The sequence below is a fragment of the Rhinolophus sinicus genome, linkage group LG03 (assembly GCF_036562045.2).
Source record: "Rhinolophus sinicus isolate RSC01 linkage group LG03, ASM3656204v1, whole genome shotgun sequence".
In the NCBI taxonomy this organism is placed as follows: domain Eukaryota; kingdom Metazoa; phylum Chordata; class Mammalia; order Chiroptera; family Rhinolophidae; genus Rhinolophus; species Rhinolophus sinicus.
In genome coordinates this window covers 79,121,906-79,140,754 of record NC_133753.1, presented here as the reverse complement: position 1 = coordinate 79,140,754, position 18,849 = coordinate 79,121,906, and the positions used below count along the sequence as shown (strand labels likewise).

The window sequence follows — 18,849 nt, the reverse complement described above, 5'->3', positions numbered from 1 at the left end:
CTCTCTCTCTCTGTCTCTCTCTCTCTCTCTGTCTCTCTCCGCCCTAGCTTACTCTCTCCTTCTCTCCCTCATTCTTATCCACCCCCTATTTCTGATGTTTCCAGTAAAGTTAAGACAAAATACACGCTTCTTCCCAGTCTTGAATCCATCTTTATGCTAATCAGGAACCACCTCAGGGGGCTTACTTGTTGTACATACACGTCTCCACAACTCAGAAAGCTTTTTTGTTCTTCTGTAAGCGTCTGTTCATGTTGAGCTCTCAGATTCAGTATTTTGTATTTCAAAATCTGTTTGATGTGCACGTAGTTCAGCCTGCCCATGCTCACACTGAGCCACCACCAAAGGCTGTTTGTTTAATAACGAAACACATTCCTTTTTACACACATTCTTTCTTGAATATAAACTCCAGAGAAGAGAACTGCTACTCCCCGATTACCCTAACTTTATTGAACCAGGTAGATTTCACGAAACAGACTGAGACTTTATATGGAAAAGCTCTGCTCCGTTTCTAAATACTGTCAGACTTCAGATGTGAAGACATTCTTCAGAGCTATACCTCAGGTTCTGATCAAATTTCTAACATCTATGACCAAGCGCAAACATTTTTAAATGACAGATTGTGAAATGTGTACTTTTTCTACATATAAATGTTTAATGGGTTTAAAAGTAGTTTTTAATAGGACTCTGATTACCCCTTGGCCATTATACTATACATTGAACTTTAAGACATTAAGGAATTTTAGCTGTCAGGCATATCATGAAGAAAGCGCCCAGAAATTCTTAAAAGACAAAACTGAATGAACTATCTCAGAAGCTTCCCATCCAAACACAAGCTAGATAAACAAAGAATTCAAATATCAGATAAGTTGGTAGACAAAGTGATTCTGAAAGCTGACTATGTAAGAATCATTTGGAAAAGCTTTTAAAATCCTGGGTCTTTCCATTCATGGTTCAGAGTTGTTAATTCTCACACTATTTCTTTGAATTATTAACTGATACACTATAACTGCTACCTACAATACATGTTGACTCAAAGAAAGGCCCTAAAAAGTTTATTTCTTCTTAAATTTAGATTGGAAACATTGTTGTTCATTAACCAATGGTATTGTATTTAATTTTATAATTTGATTCCCAATCTAACGAAGACTAAAGTTTCAGACTAAGTACAAGGAAAGCCGGAAAAGGTAAAACCTTGGGATACAGTTTCTAGTCTTTAACACTTGGCTACAATTTGTGTGACAACAAAACAAATTTATTTTGTAAAAATTTTTTTATAATTTGGTGACTAAAACAATAATTCTCTTCTACATCATGCAATTCTTGCCCAATATCCATTACTTATAAGTCTATCCAACATTTGCACGGAAAGATGGTGCAACTGGAAGAAGTCCAAAATTAACCGTCTCCTTTAAAGTTCCATTCTGCAAATCGAAAATGTAAATGAAGCTATAACATCTTTGAATATTAGGAAAAACTATGACCTAAGTCTTCCGCCTTTAAAGTACAAGCACGTTTCTAGCTACATAGCTTGAGGTCATTATAAATTGCAAAACTGTAGGGGAAACATATGACTAAAATCCAAACTAGCCAAGTATTTTACTTTGAGTTTTCAATGGTTTTCCAAAAGATTAGCATTGGATGCCTTTCAAGAAGTACTCTTTTAAAGTTGAAAACAATTAAAAAGAGAAAAAAAAACAGTAATTTGAAACAAATAAAAGATTTGATTTACTTTATATAAGTGAAACTACTATGTTTCTTTTGCTTTGAAAGGACAAATGTAAGATAATCTAGGAAATTATTTCAAGTGATGGTTTGTGGTCATTCACTTATCTAACAGTAAATAGCAACAATAAGTTTCTGATCCTCTAAACCCCGCTCAGTTTCCCTATTATAAAAACTACTGTGCAAATTGGTAGTCAGAGTATGACCATAAAAGAGAGAACTGAGTCGGCCAAGCAAATTGCTGGTGGAGGGGAAAACACTAGTGTGGACTCATACAGCTTTTTCTCAAGAATCTCTGATGAGTGAGTAAGAGGTCAGTTACTGTAGCAATAGGTCCAATGCCTTCCACAAGCAACAAATGCCTTTCTCTTTAACAATGACTGAAATATTAAGGTGACTTAATTAAAAATTCCTACCCCATTTCATTTAAATGAATGAGAGGCAAAAAAAAAAAGGCCTCTGGCTTCCTTCCATCTATAGGGTCCAGACAGGAAGGGTCCTAGACGGAAGAAAGGGCACCGTCTCATTTGCATAATGCAATACCAGTCTGCTAGAGTGCAGCTTCTCTTGAGCCCATGGATATTTTAGCATATTATCTAGTTGACCACTCTGCTCTGCACAGTAGCTTCTTCCTCTCTAGGAGGAAGGAATCAAAACAGGACCTACACTAGGACTAGCCGGCCATTTTAGGGGCTACTTCTGCCCTTCTCAGGAAGAAAAAGAGAGAGCACAAAGAAGGGACCATGATGGCTTCCCTCTCAACTGCTCAGTCTTTCTCCCTTCTATGATAAGAATAATTTCCAAAAGTTTTATTCTTGTATCAGTCTTTACTGAATAAAGCGAAGCAGAAAATTTTTTCATACCCTAACCTATCAAAATAAACTCTTTTCTCCATTACTCCCCACTAAACAAAATATACTTATATCACTGCTTCTCTCAGTACAAATATTCTGTCTATAAACTTGCTGACAGTACAATTTTGTCCTGTGATACAGTATGGATTTTCACTAATTTGACTGTACTACCAGTATCTCTATTAGCTTGCAAACTTAGAGGGCACAAATCTTTGCTTTGTATTTCATCTAATGCAAGCCACTGATTCACAATTACAACGAGGACCATGAAGAAGAGAAGCGATTCTGGGTATTTTCCAGATAATAACTACGCTCCACTTCCTTTCTCTCCCAAGCTCTGCTTCCTCCTCCACCCCTCTCTGTCCTGACCAGTGTCTGGGTGGCTGACTTCTGTGGACAGTGTCACCTTAGTCTCCTTACCCTCTGACTTCCGATAGGGATCTGCCACAAGGAGGTACCAGCTGGATCTGAGGCTGCGGGAGGAGACAAAGGTTGGAGTATTGCTATCTGTCTCCTTCACTCCGCCCTACACTGCCGGAGTCCTGGCCGTAGCTGTGTTTCTGTGAGGCCACAGCTCCCAACAGGTAGCCCCTCTTCCGTCACTCCAGCAGTCACTGGGTTGCACGGACACCATTCACTCCCTGCCTCTTCAGGCAGAGGGACAGTAACAGTGTCCTACTGTCATTAGTCTTTGGGGACTTCGCCATCTCTTGTTGGATTCCTTAATGCTGCTCACACCTCTGTAACTAGTCCCTTCATTAAACTCTGTTCTGTTACTTCCTTTTGAGGTGTGTCATCGGTTTCCTGCCAGGCTAATACAACAACCTTAACATAAATAACTTACTAAAATTCTCTAGTCTCTCAAAAAAGAAACAAACTCTTCACTTAATTCCAAGAGTTAAAATCAAATTAAGATAGTCTACAGAGAGTCATACAGAGGACCTCAGTTGAAGCAAAGGAAGAAAAAAATAGTTTAGGTAACATATATTAGAATTCAAGTACTAGCACAATACATACATATTTTCAAAAATTTCAAGGAACTTACAATGTTCCTCAAAGAAATATGAATCCTCTTCTATTATGAAAGATTAGTTAAGTGTTCAATAATTTCCAAAAGTTCATCAATATGCATTCAAAAAAAAATCCAGAAGTCAACCCTGCAATCTACCCAATTCGGTACCTTTAATTTACAAGCTACACAAACAAACAACAAGCAAAAACCCAGCAGCAACCCCAACCCCAAAAAATTAGTAAGAAAAATAAAACAAAATCAGTACTAACAACTCTGCCTTTTCCCCTTGGCAAATTCAACAAGACAAGAGCAAATCCAAAGACTATATAATTGGTTACTTCCCATCCTTTATCCTGTCTCCTTTACCTCTAGCACTTACTACAATTACTAGGTATTTGTAGTATAAATCATTCCATAGTCCACGTAGGCTCAAATTTATTTATTTTATTATTATTTCTTTTTTAAGGAGGCCGCAGCTCACAGTGGCCCATGTGAGGATCGAACCGGCAACCTTGGTGCTACCAGCACCACGCTCTAACCAACTGAGCTACCCAGCCACCCCAGATAGGCTCAAATTTAAATCATTAGCCACTAATATTGCTGTCAACATATTTATCACTATTGTTGCTACACAACACTTTTAACACAAATAAGATGATTTTTTTTTCTTTGAAGTTTCTTCTTATAATGAGTTTGTCATCCATCCCGTGGCATAAAAAGGAACACATACAAGAAGTTGCTAATTAGCATTCAGAAAGAGGGTCTTCTGGCTTGTACGGGTCTGCCTCTATGAATTTTCTAAATGGATGTCCTTTTCCAAGTATAAAACATTTAATTTCATTCTCCACATGACCTAGAGAAATGCAAAGTTGAAATAAAAGCCTTTTCTAACTCAACATTTCACCGCATAACCCCCCACAAAACTCTTTTAAAGTGTTTAGTTTCTAAATAATAGCTTACATTTAGATGGACCTTATAAATTCATCATCTCATTGGATCCTTATATCTGTGGGATAGGCAGGTGTTCCACAGGTAAGGCTAAAGAGTCAGAGAGGCAGTTAGCACCTGACTAAACATCCCTGCAAGTAAGAGAATTTCTTGTTATCTTACAATGGAGAAATGCTAGTGATTCTCACCAGTACTTTAATACAGAGCCTGCATGAAACCAAATAGCAAGTGCCCACATGCATAATATATCTCAGATACCAAAACAAAGTTAATACTAAATGGTATCAACTGACCACAAGGATATTATATATAGTACAGGAAAAAGAATAACATAAATCAATCTAAAATGAAATGTATTTTTCTCTCGAAGGGGGAATAAAATCAAATGTGTTTTTAATAAATGCTTTCTTTCATTTATACATAGAAAAAAACACCTAGGTAAAAGCATGGGGGGGCAGTGTGCTCAGTGGTTAGAGCACAGTGCTCCTAACACCAAGGTCTCCAGTTCGATTCCCACATGGGCCAGTGAGCTGCACCCTCTACAACTAGATTGAGAACAGCAACTTGACCTGGAGCTAAGCTTCGCCCTCCACAACTAGATTGAAAACAACGACTTGACATGGAGCTGATGGGTCCTGGAAAAAAAAAAAACACTGTTCCCCAATTAAAAAAAAAAAAAAAAGCAGCAGTCAGGCTTGGAGAGATTATAGGAATGAGTTAGCAGAGTGGTAAGAAAGATAAAGGGGCACAAATCTATTCACATAAACAGTGATAAGAGCCAACTAGCTTTGCCATTTAATCAATCATTATTAACTGCATAACCCATTGCCCAAGTACTGTAAAAAATACTATGATAAAGAGAAAAAAATTTGCATTCAAAAGCAGCTTGCAGCCTAGTTGGGAAGATAATACAGACACACAGATAAAACACGCATTGTTGATTCAACATTTCCTGGGTGGTTACAGTAAGACACTGAGTTTGGCACTGTGGGAAATACAAAAATGAATGCAACAGAGAGTAACAATCTGCTACCAAAGATAGCACAAATATGCAGGTTTTGAATGGAGAACACGAGAAGGTCCAAATAAAATGCCATATGAATTCCAAGAAGGGAGAAATGTCTCCTCATTGGGGGTTTGGGGAAGATGACAAGGAGTAAACATTTGAAATAAAGGGTGTGCAGGATTTGGGCACTCACGGATTGGGGAGGAAAGCTGCTCTAAGTGAGGTCTGCAGTATGTAAAGACAGAGTTTGGAAAGTAAAGGGAAGAGAGAGGGGCCAGTGAGTACCTACGAATTTGGGGGAGGGATCTCAGGGTACCTGAAAGTCTAGTGAGAAGGACAGAGAAGTCAAATCACAGGGGGACTCCAAAGGGAGCTAAATAGCTTGTGTGGCTTATGGTAGACGAGACATAAGAAAAGGTACAACACAGAGCATCAAGAAGAGTTCTGAAGTCCACAATAAGAAGAAAGGAAAATTAGGGTTATAATCAGAGAGTAGATAATTCAGTTAGGCGTAGAAAGGCAGACATGCTTCTGACAGGCTGTTCCAGATTGTATAAATTGATGAAAGCCGTGATTCAAACCAGGCCAGCAACTCTTTAGTTGATGTCCTTCCCTCTAAATCCTAGATGCTGTTGGTATTTCCGTATATGTGTGAGCTCTGAAATGACACTGGACTGAATAAAACCAATCTCAGGAACTAAACCTTTGACAAACACACACACAGACACAATCACTTGCACCTCCCTCCACCACCCCCTCACATCCTTTTAAATAGGGTACTTTTATCTTTCGCTATTTTTTTCAAATTATAAAATTAACACACGGTTCAATGTAGAAAATCTAGTCTTTTCATTGCTATTCATTTTAATTGTGACACAATCACCCAGAGTATGAGTGCACTAACACTGATACCAGCAATTCTATCCTGAGAGTCGGTGTGCCAGGAAACTAGCCAAATACCAAGACCAGTACAATCAGCCCCAAAATAATAATCACCTTTCCAAGTTTCATTTGGGGCTCTGCTCTGAAAGGTCAAAGGAGATTGCTTCCAGACTGCCTCCAGACCTTCCCAAAGCAATCTCTCAAGAGTCAAAAACACACAAACAAAACACCAATATTATAAACACCAATACAGACCACTGGTTGGATACTCATCACACAGGGCTGCACAGGTTCAGGCATATTCACGGACAAATTTATTTTTATCAGAGATCACCTAGATTAGAATTATTTCAACCTAAATGGGTGTAAATGGACTAGAACTAAACTCAGAAAACCAATGAGTCATACATTGTTGGATTTTGTATGAGGGCAGTTTGATGTAGAGCAGAGGTGTTCAAACTTTTTTCAACGTTTTTTACCAAGGGCCATATGCGGTGAAATACACAAACAGCCGGGCCACTCACTCGGGGTGAAGTACGCATTGCCTCACCTGATTTATTTGCTGTGGGTCAATTAACAATGGATTGCAGACCACAGTTGGCCCGCGGGCCGCAGTTTTGATACCCCTGATGTAGAGGTTAAAAGCATGAGCTTTAAACTCAGTCAGAACTGATATCAACCTCAGCTATGACCCACTGTACCTGTGTGACTTTGGGAAAGTTACTTAATCCTTCAAAGATTTAAGAAAATAGGGATAATGTAACACCTGTGATAATTGAATATAAAAATTAATATATGGGAGATTGTTGTTAAATGGCAGTTTTTTAGTAACAGGCAATCACTATGGTGCCAATTTATACAGAAATCTATTGTCCCTAAAGAAATAGTGCTTTCTATTTACTTTTATAAAATTATAAAAATACATATGTTCATTATAGAAAATTTTGAAAATACTGATAAACAATAATTTTATTTCCATAGTCCAGAAATAACTAAATTTGTATATTTTCAAAAGCATCTTCAGTACTTGGCCCTATTTCTTTTTAATGGATCAGACTTGAGAAATGAAATATATGTTAAGTTTCCGTAACAGAAATATATTAATAGAACACTAGAAGTTTCACTTTCAGATTTCTTCCCCTTAGGCCAAGAAAAAGCAAAGCAAACCAGGCATAGTGCTATCTTGAATGCTCTCCAATGTATCATATTTATTCTTCAAGGCTCATCTCAATGAAGTGTTTTATAATTCCCCTCAAACCCATGCTCTCTTCTTCCCTGACCCCCATATAGCACTGTCGTACTCTGCACCCCAGCTATCCATGTTCTTTGCTTACCAGCCATTCCCTCCCCCACTGCCCTCCCCCTTACTCTGTCTTCAAGAGCTGGGGCTTTTAACCTGAGGACTGTGAGCCTCATAAAATTATACTAAAAATAGTGTTTCTGTAGGTACAAATACATTTTCCTGGAAAGAATCCATATACTCATCAAATTCTCAAAAAAGGTCCGAGACTCAAAAAAGGTACAGAACTCTAGGGAAAGACTTCTGATTTAATTATTCTTGAATCCTCTACAGTAGCATCTACTTTTATATGGATAAATGTCAGTTGATTTAAAATTTTATTGATAAATCATAAAATTAATGTTAGGTTTTTGTTTAATGCAATCTTTTAAATAATATTTTCCTCATTCTTCATTCCCTCATTTTAATATATACTGTTTCTGAAAAGAAATGGTGGTTACTAGGAGCTAGGGGGAGAAGGGAATTGAGACGTATTGTTTAATGGGTACAGAGTTTTGGTAGGGGAAGATGAGAAAGTTCAGGAGATGGATGGTGGTGATAACTGCATAACAATGGGATGTACTTAATGCCACTGAACTGTTATGTATATTTTATTGCAATAAAAAAATACTGCTTTTTATTCTCATATAATATTAATCACCTACTACAGGACAGGAAAGGAATAAGAAATATACTGGTTAACTTTTAGGATATAAGAAAGAAATCCTCAAAGGAGAAGCAAATCTTAACCCCAATCTCCACATTGTTGGTTTTAGAGTATAAGTACAAATTAAAACACCATGATATAATCATAAATCCTGTCCAAACAGAGGAGCTGTTATCTGAGTAAACAAAGGTAAATTGCTTAGGGACATCCGTTTATCTGTGTGAAGCAAATTAAACTTTTTCAGGGTAACAAGTCACAACTCAGGGGATAACGATAACTTAGCTCAATTTTATCAATGTATTTATTATCCACATGAATAATGTAAGCATTTTGGAAACCTGCAATAAGCATTTCAAGGTGCCAAGAACACATTTTATTCAATAAAAATTTAGTGAGTATTCTCAAGATTGAGAAATATAAAAGTCCCAAAACTACTTAAAAAAAGAAAAAGCAGGCTACATAGTATGCTGATTACAAAAAGGAAGAATTAAGTTCTGATGTTACCTCACTTTACTCCCATCTCATACTTTACAGCTTGCCTCACTAAAGAAAAAGTCTCAGACTCCATTAGGTTATAAATACATTTAAACATCAAAAAATTCATATTAATGATGCTATATTAGTATTTCTACACAATATATATATATCTTTCAAACACCTAGATTCTAAACCTTTTGATGATTAAATGTCAGTGATACCTCTTTGTTATTTATTACCAATAAATAACTTGCAAAGACATTTTAAAAATTTGCAAAGACATTTAAAAAATTCCATTTTACCAAAAAAATTTCTTATGCCTATGTAAGAGAGAGTTACATCTATTTCTCCAGTGGAATCTAGGGAAATCCTTAGAAACAGATTCAACATAAAAGCTAGCTACTAATATTTAAATTGCCTATCATAAAAAATATATCCACTACCATATTGTTGTATTGTGCAATCAAGGTAAGCTAATATGTTTATTGCTCTCTTGACATTAACATTAAATAATTAGCTGAATATAAAATTTTCCCATCGTGCATTTACCAAAAAGCCAAATTTTCCTGACAGTTACTCTGATTCAGTAGTATTTTACTCAGTTAATATTTACTGTGTGCCCACCACGTATCAGGCACTGGGCTGTAAGTGCTGGACAGCTGTGAACCAAACAGCCACGTTCACCCTAAACAACACTCAAGTACTACTGCTTTTCTAGAATGCAGACGTATACCACCACCTTTTCAAAGTGCCTTTGTGTTTCTGTAAATATACTCTGTTTCTGTAATATTTTGAAAAGTTCAATTTATGAATCTGATCTCTAGAGTAAAATTTAGAAATGATTATGTTTTTAAAGACATAAACATGTTTGTCGATCCTAAGTTTGTTTTCTGTATGGCAACAGCAAAACATCAAAGATAGCACAAATTACTTGAAACCTTAAGATTTACCTGAAATAGGAACATTCTGGGAGACTGATAACTGCACATCTCCAGTTCCTGGTGGCATGTCAACAACTAAATAGTCCAGTTGACCCCAATCTACCTAAAAACCAAGATGACACAAATAACATCACTACATAGCAACTACAGTGAACAGTGATTTAAACAATAAATTAATAAGAAATCTAAAATAATAGCTTTCACTTGAGCAATTACTAAATGCCAGGGACTGTGCTGAGAATAGATATATGAATGATAAATAAATGAATGAAGAAATAAGAGACAGTCCCTGACTCCAGCAGACCTTCTCTGAATAAGGTTAAATTTCCAAATGATGCCACTTTCATCCCCCAAGCGTATACTAACAGTGAACCCATTTCACAGTGGGCTTCTATTCAGGACCAATCATTTATTTTCTTTGGGAATAGCCCATATTTTATCAAAGAAGGCCTTAGCTTTTTGTCCTTTGGGTTTTTTGTGTGTGTTTTTTTTCATTTGGTTTGGTACAGTATGTCCTATGGCAGATCCTAATAGAATTTTTTAAAATTATTTTTCCTTGATTAAACACTCTAATAATGAAAACCAAAAGTTAAGATCATTTTAGAGATATAACTAGAGATCTAACACTATAATTCTTTCTTTCCAGGCATTTTTCTAAGTTCTGTACCTAAAAATTCAGCTATATAACTAAGCCCTCAATGCTGAGCCTCAATTTAGATAGGTCCCAAGAGTACCTCCCAAGGCTCTTGTCTCCTCAGATGCTTCTCCCCCTGAGTCCCCAGTCTCAGTGAATGGCCTTAGGTTCCTCAGTTGCCAAAGGCGGAAGCTTGGAATCACACTTAACTCTTCCCTTTCCCTCACCATCCTAGTCACTCATTCTGCTTTCTTAAAATCTCTCAGTTGTATCCACTTCTCTCTTCCCCACTGCCAAGAACCCAACAGAGGTCACAACCATCTGTCACTAAAGCCTCTGAACCAAACTCTCTGCTCCAGCATTGCCCATCTAATCTGTTCCCAGCACCAGTGAAAAATGGTCCATCTAAAATGCAAGTCTGATAGTGCCACTTTTTTGTTCAAAACTCTTCTGTTGCTTTTAGGATAAAGTCTAAGCTTAAGCTCCAGAACACTGCTTGGTCTTCTTCACTTGCTAATTCCTCCTTATTCTTCAGATCCCTCTTGAAATTTACTTCCTCTAATTTCTAGATTAGATTATGGTGTTCCTACTATGTACTTCTCCCAATCATTCATTCATTCAATCATTCAACAAATGTTTATTGGGTACCTACTGTATATTAGGCATTGAGCTAAGTATTGATAATTAAATGGTATCATGGTTCGTAGCCTCACAAAATTTATAATATAGAAGGAAACACCTATGAAGCACATAATGAAATAACCTGTGCAAAGAAAGTGGTTAGTAAGTGTGATAAATTGAACGAAGATCAACATAGCTACTGTGTTTCCCCGAAAATGAGAAGGGGTCTTATATTAAGGTTTGCTCCAAAAGACGCATTGGGGCTTATGTTCAGGGGATGTCATCCTGAAAAATCATGCTAGGGCTTGTTTTCCGGTTAGGTCTTCTTTGGGGGGAAGCACGGTAGAGAACAGTGAGTGAGGAGAAGGGTGGCATTCATTTACTGTTGTTTCATTATCTGTTTTCTCATGAAACTGAAGCTGAGTTAGAATACCCAAGACAGAATAGATACACTGGAGATACTTAATAACTTTTCTTTCAAGGAATGAATGAATAAATGAACACATGCAAAGGTTCGAGAATTTTTTTAAAATAAGTGGAAATCATACTATGTATATAATTCCATATTCTGTTCCTTAAAACTTAACAATGTGAAATAAGCCTTTTCTATATAACCATATATTTTTTAAATTAAATTTTAGATGATATTGAGTTAAATGGATACATTCATGTATTAACACATTTATTCAACACGTATTAATTGATTTTTGTTTTTGTTTTTGGAGGGCGCAGCTCACAGTGGCCCACGTGGGGATCGAACCCGCAACGTTGGTGTTATCAGCACCATGCTCTACCCAACTCAGCTAACCAGCCATCCCAAACACATGTTAATTGAGGATCAATTAGTGCCAGGCACTGTTACAGGTGACCGGGATAGAGCAGTGAGGAAAACAACGTGCCAGCCACCATGGAACTAACATTTTAGTGAAGGCGACAGACAGACAAAAAGAAAGACAAATCAGAGAGTAAAACTGTGAAGAAAACAAGTATCTCTTACTGTCCAAAATTATTTGGTTCCTGATTCAGGTATCCAGATGAAATAGCAAGAAGTATTGTTTTTTTAAATCTCCTCAATTCCTGATTATCAAAAAGCAAGTAGCAAGAGTTCAGACAGCAAAGGATTTACCAAAGAATTTCTTTGAATCTCCTCAGTTCCCAAGGTCAGATGGTAAAGAATACTTGAAGAGGAGGAAAAAAAGGATGGAATGGTGCAAGGTGCTACCTCAGCCTGGGTGGTCAGAGCCCTGAGTGAAGTGAGAAAGTAACTGATGCAGTTATCTGAAGGAAAGCATTCCAGGCATAGCAAGAGTAAATGCAAAGGCCCTAAGAGGGGATATGCTTGGCTCATCCAAAGCACAGCTGGGAAGTCAGTAGAGCCTGTCTAAAACAGCACCCCCAAACATCAATCTCCCTCCTTCTCTGACTGATTTTCTTCAAAACATGAATAGTATCTGACATTAGATATTGACTTGTCTTTTGGGGATTCTATGATAGTTCTCAAACACTAGTACTTGCTACTGATTTAATGACACATTTTAAGAGAATGATAAAATGATGAACATAAAGTAGTTCATTTTCAACATAGGCTTCCAGGGTTTGAAAAATAGTTACCTCAAAGTTACCCATGACCATCATCTATGAAACTATCTACAAAAAAAAAAAAGATACAGGACACGTTTCATTTTCTATCCTCTGCAGTGAAACTCCCGGCACTGGCAGACTGACAAGGTCTCTTTGTTTCAGAGAACATCAAATGACTGGTGCCGACAATTTATCATTGTTGTTCCTTGGCATTTAATCATATTTATCACGTTGGCTCCAATTTCTTAAAAAAGAACTGCTATTAAGGTTCCAAGGAACTAAAAATACTTCCCTGTTAAGGCAGTTAATTTCAAATGACCCTTAAACTGAATTTAAACTATCTGGAAAAAAGAACCTGGCCCGGCATCTTCCCCACACACAGTAGGCATTCCGCTTGCTGACTTGAATTGACATCAGTATCTGAGTTCCAGTTTTATAGCATTTATTAATACTAACACTGAAATATACTGGCTGCCAGGAAGTTCCAGTTCTCTCGATTTTAGAATGTCCCAGCCATCCCAGGTCTGCTAGCAAGGCCAACGTGAGCCTAGTGAAAATAACAGCAGTTGGGGTGGACCCCGGGCCTTGGGGAATCTGGGAGGAAAATCATTGAGGAGAAAGAGAGGCAGAGCTGCAGCCTGCTATGCTACAGCCCAAGTAGAATCCCAGAAGAATTAATCATCTAGGGGGGAAAAAAAAAAAAAGGTGCAGCTAAAGAATAAACAGCAATCATGAAGCAGGAGAAATGGGACAAAATCTAGATTGAATCATTTAAAAGTGGGCATGTCCAGGCAGCCCATTCACATGGTGCTTGGAATATTCCATAAGTGATAGGGCAAATTCTTAAAGGAAGTTTGGCTGGGCCAGACATTGCCTCTTTCCTTCCTGTCTGCTCTTAATTACTGACTGAATAGACTTGACTCATAATTAGCAGCTCTCAAAGTAGTGTCCTTGTGTCTGACCTTGGCCAAGTATCTGTTGCTACTTCTACCCGATACCTAATTTCTGCCATCTGTCCTGACTTCTTGGTTCTCCGACCCCCCGTTAGGCACAGCCCTATACTAAGAGCAAACAGAACACAACCTGTACTTTGCTCAGTCCCAGAACTGAAAGCATGCCACTACTGTACTGGCAAAGAAGATGCAGCTAACCTTGTTTCAGACCCATGGCCAAACTGTCAGACAAATGACCAAGCTCCTAAGATTTTTGATTCAACTAACTTCCAGGGTTTGAATGGGTTTTCAAGCTCTAAGAGTTCCAGAGCAATTGTTTTTATACTTCACTATCTCCCCGCATCAATGTAAGCTCCCTGATGGACGACACCATCCTTTATGCATCTCTGGACTCCCTCTCCACATCCAGTCCTCTCCATAACGCCTAAACGGTGTTCACGCAACACCCCCTGAGTGATTCTATGAGTCAAGTTGCCACTTACAATTTTATTATACTACTAAAATTAAAATTTTTGCCATGTGAGGCACCTTTCATATACAATACAAATCTGAAATAGAACATAAAGTGCTTTTAAGTCTAAACCATAGTTTTTGCTCTGCCCAGTGAACTAGTCATAAAATCACGCAACATTTTATTTTCATTGCAAGAAGAAAATGGTTACAAAAGTGAAATTATTTTAATATCAATATCATAATAAAAATCTGAATAACAAAAAAATTTCTACTTGCGTTGATAGCCTACGGACTTGTGAAAGTAAAGGATGCAACAAAATATACTAAACTTAATCCTTGAGATCGTTTTGACAACAGCTGACCCAGTTATAAAATGAGAACACATCATTCAAGTTACAACAATGATGGCAATGTTCTTCCCTAATATTTTCATTTTTTTTCAGATGATAAAGTTCTCGAATCCATTTTCAAATGTCTTCTCTTCTATAGGAGAAGGGGCAGGGGGTGAGGTGGGGGGTAGATTACTTGACTAAATCCCTTCAAAGTCACTACCCACCCAAGTGATAGCAGTAATGTTTTGAGAGAGAAAAGAAGAGAAACTTCACTCTTTATCTTTCCGTTTATCGTCGGCTCCCATTTCCTTAGTTGTTCTAGCAGAGGTATAGAGCAGACTGGCCCTGACAGCCTGCAGACAGCACCGATTCACAAAGGACTCCTTATCCAAAAGCTGATACATGGGTCAATCTTTGGTAACGCTATACCTAGTTTCTGAAATGCTGTTTAAAAGATTATCCAGTTCCCAGGACCGCTCACTGATGCCCATGAAAATCCACAATACAACTGAAAGAGTAAAACCTTACCGTACAAAAATAATGATGCTACCACAAAAGTAACAATATTTCAGTTAATTTTGGGAACAGCTCTCTAGGTTCTCTAAAGGCCTGCTTTAGGCCAACTGCTTATATGTTCATAACCTAGGAAGCAGACGTTAGTGAAGGACAGGACTGCTACTAAAAAGGCCTAAAATATTAATTACAAATCTGCCTGAGAATCAAGATATTGCTATTTCTTTTAATTACTGAAAGAAATTAAAAAATAAAAACTCTCCCTATACATCTAAGGGCTGAAGCTTCAGAATTTCTTTTTCCAGTAGGAATAACAAATCACTTTACTAACCTAATTTGGGAGCGTTCATAAAATATATTGAGATATGTAGTATTCTCTTTAATAGGGAAAACTATAACACTCTTTTAAAAAAATCCTAGAAATAATATTGTATTTGGGAGGATTCAAGGTCCTCAAGGGGCAGGATTAGAGACACCATAGAAGCTGCATGGAGCCCCACAGTGAAAACCCATCATCACTGCCCAGTGGTTTTGATGGTTCTTGAGGACATCACAGAACTTGAGCAACACGACTGCTCTGAGAGACAGGCCACATTCACATACCTTTTATTATAATATATTGTAATAATTGTTCTATTTTATTTAGTTATTGTTGTTAATCTCTTATTGTGCCTCATTTATACATTAAATTTTTCTCATAGGGATGTGCGTGTAGGAAAACACACAGTATATATAGGGTGTGGTACTATCTGCGGTGTCAGGCATCCACTGGGGGTCTTGGAACACATCCCCACAAAGGGGGGCTGCTGTATAAAACAGAGTCTGTAGATTCACAGAAAATTATTTACTAGATAATATAAGAAATAGAAGAATCATGCATTTCCTTTAACTTTTTTCCTTTTCTGGTTAATTACACTGATGGTTCCATTACTTCTGAGTTGTTGTTTTTTTCATGGTATGACACAGCATTCTTTCTGTACATGATCCTTTAAGAGTCTTTTATTTTATAAAGCAAGGGTCCTAGTAACCATGGACATGTTGACTATAAATTTCCTGACTTTGTGATGTTAAAGAATATTTTAATTTCCAACAATCCACCATTGAATCCTGGTTTTGTTTCAAATCAATAAGTACCATTCTATCAACCATCAACACAAGAAAATCATGTGGTATAATAGTTTAAATCAAAGTAAATAACCGATAAAGACTAAGAACCAAAAAAAAAAAAACACTTTAAAGATTTTTTAAAAATACCTACAGCTTTTGAACATGATATTTTTGAAACTGGCTCAGTAGATTTTATCCTAAAACTTTAAAGATCTAAATCGTATCGAACAGGAAACCAACTGAGAAAAACTGTAGCTCCATATGCAGTTATATTTTAAGTAGGAGCTATTATAATGTAGCTTTGGGATTTTAAATTGATTCAGACATTAATTATTATGATTTTTTTTAAAAAAACAGCACTGGAAAGGGGAAAAATCAAGACTATAAATCTATCTGGGTACAGGCAAGAATCCAGATATCTATTCATTAAATAGAGGAATTTTAGTCTGGGAAATTGGCATATCTAAATTCCAATCATTTGTGTCACTAAGTAGCTATATTACCATGGGATAGCCAATTAACCTCTCTGGACCTCAGTTTTCTCATCTGTAAAATAAAATGTTTTAGATTAGATGATTACTAAGGTTTCTTCCAATTACTTAAAAAAGAAAAAGGAAAGAAAGTATAACTATGATCTGTTTGTGTAAATTGGAAAATATTTGTGAGGGATTTCCTCACAGAAAAAAATAAAAAGCATTTTTATCCAAAATATCAAAATGAAAAAACAAGCTTTTCTTTTTTTAAAGGGGGGAACACTTTATATAAGAACAAGAAAGCTAAAAGCTACTCGGCACATTTAACAATTTATTTTATAAAATGATCATATTTCCTTTAGAAATTTGGCTGAATTTTGCAAGGAACTTAGACTTAAATTTGTATTGAACTACAATCTACTCTGACTGCCATCCTCTTTCTATATATTAAAATCCCTCTTTCTATTATAGCTCATCTAGGAGTTAATGTGTTATATCTTTATAAAACTTCATAATTTACAAAATAGATGCATTTTGGAAAAGTTGTTGAGAAAACTGCCACTGAGGTGAGGAGTGGGGAAGGGATTCAATCACAAACCCTTAAAGGTTGACAACTAATACAAAACTTCCATAAACATTCATGATAGGGATATACTCAGCCAACAAAAGAAAGCTTGAATCATTCAGATGCTTACCACACACTCAAATACAAATTTTGGATCAATAAAAGGATGGAAGAAAATTGTTACCTAAGAATCTTTCTTAATTTTTCCTTTTGCTACATATGAGATTGGTTTACTTTGGACTTACTTCATTACTCAGACTATGTGACTTCAGATATGCTTTGTTTGCTGATTAGTCTTTAGTTGCCACAGGCACTACTATTTATAAGACCTCCCCCTTTTTAAAATATTAATAAGCATCTACTAAATTACAAGAATTTAATTTGAGACTATAGAAATATATTTGCTCTTTTAAAAAATAAAAAGGATTAGATCTGTAACACAATTTTTGTCAACTGCTATATCTTCAATAAGGAAAGAAATCAGCAAAGTTTCAGTAATAGGCATAAAATAAGAGTTGTGTGTAAGTATCAATACACACATTAATCAGAAAATCAGACATCAAGGTTTTGTTATTAATTTATAGCTTGAATTTAGCCAAGCTGCTTAACTTTTCTGTGCCTCTCTGTCTTCATCTTAAAATGGTATAAATAGAGAATTTTAGAGCTAGAAAGGGCTCTAGATTATCTTGCCCAATGTTCTTATTTTACAGATTAAAAAAACAAAACAAAACAAAACAAAACTAAATCTCAGCAATCAAACGATTTGCCCAAAACATATTCTGCAGAATAGGAACAATTAAAACAACCTTTAACTGTTCTATAGAGGTTTATTTTCCCAAAGAGGAAATGAGATTATGTATCTTTTTAAAAATAGGTAATTAAGTAGTAGCATTACATTGAAAAAAGTTACTTTAAAAAAAGCTTGTCATATCATACAAGTCAAAATTAAAATTTCTCTCGGCGAGCATACCATGTTTATTCTTCCAACCAAATACTAAGAAAATATTTGTTCATTTCTGAGGTCACCACATTCCAAAATGATCTGAACAAATAATTTTAAAATATCTTTGCCATATGTTTAGATGACATAAGCCATGTTAAATGGCTTTTTTTTTTTTTTTGCAAATTAAAGGGAAATTACTCATGAGTAAAACTAAGCAGAAAAACATTTGGTTAAAATACAATTTAAAAATATGTAAATGACTAAAAATAAGGACTAAGAAATGAGCAGAAAAGAAGTCACATCTGCTGTTTGAGTAGATTTTAAATTTCTACATTTTAGTGACCTGCGTCTTGCTGCTGTTAAGCAGACCTGTCATGTACAAAGCAGAAAACAATAAATTTACTGTCATAAGTGACTTCCTAGTGAGAATTAAACAATGCAGCAGCTTTTAGCTATAACTACTTTTAACACAAAGGATTTTGAGAAAGATTAAGAAATACATGTATGAGAATACAGATAGAGATGATACAGATATAGGTGGGAAAGATTTGAGGGTTGGGGAAAAAATAAACACATAAAACAACCTAATTCCCACCTCCACTTCCACATTTTCCAACTTCTAAACTATATTATAACTTCAGAATTACCCAAAAGACAGCTAAGAAACCTAAGAGCACTAAATTGCAGAGAAATAGAAAAAAGGACTGAATTTTATGCATTCATTAAAAGACCATTAAATAAGCAGCTGTTCCTTTATTCTCATTTAAGCACATTGGTCGTTACATCTAGGCTTGTTCACAATAATCTTGTACCCTGATGAGCAAGTGGATGTGGCAGTGTGTCTAGAAGTTGTTCTTGCCTGAATAGGTATCTGCTGTCTTCATAT

General features: G+C 36.3%; 1 protein-coding gene across 3 annotated transcripts in view; it reads right to left on the bottom strand.

The window, feature by feature from the left end:
- Positions 1-18,849, bottom strand: part of NUBPL (NUBP iron-sulfur cluster assembly factor, mitochondrial) — a 196,146-nt gene that overhangs the window by 44,951 nt on the left and 132,346 nt on the right. For 2 of the 3 annotated variants that reach the window (XM_019754548.2, XM_019754547.2), the window contains exon 7: positions 9,798-9,891. The exons of the other annotated variant lie outside the window; for it this stretch is intronic. In XM_019754548.2, coding sequence (XP_019610107.2) covers positions 9,798-9,891 — 94 coding nt within the window. The remainder of the gene's footprint in view (positions 1-9,797; positions 9,892-18,849) is intronic. 3 annotated transcript variants of the gene reach the window in all.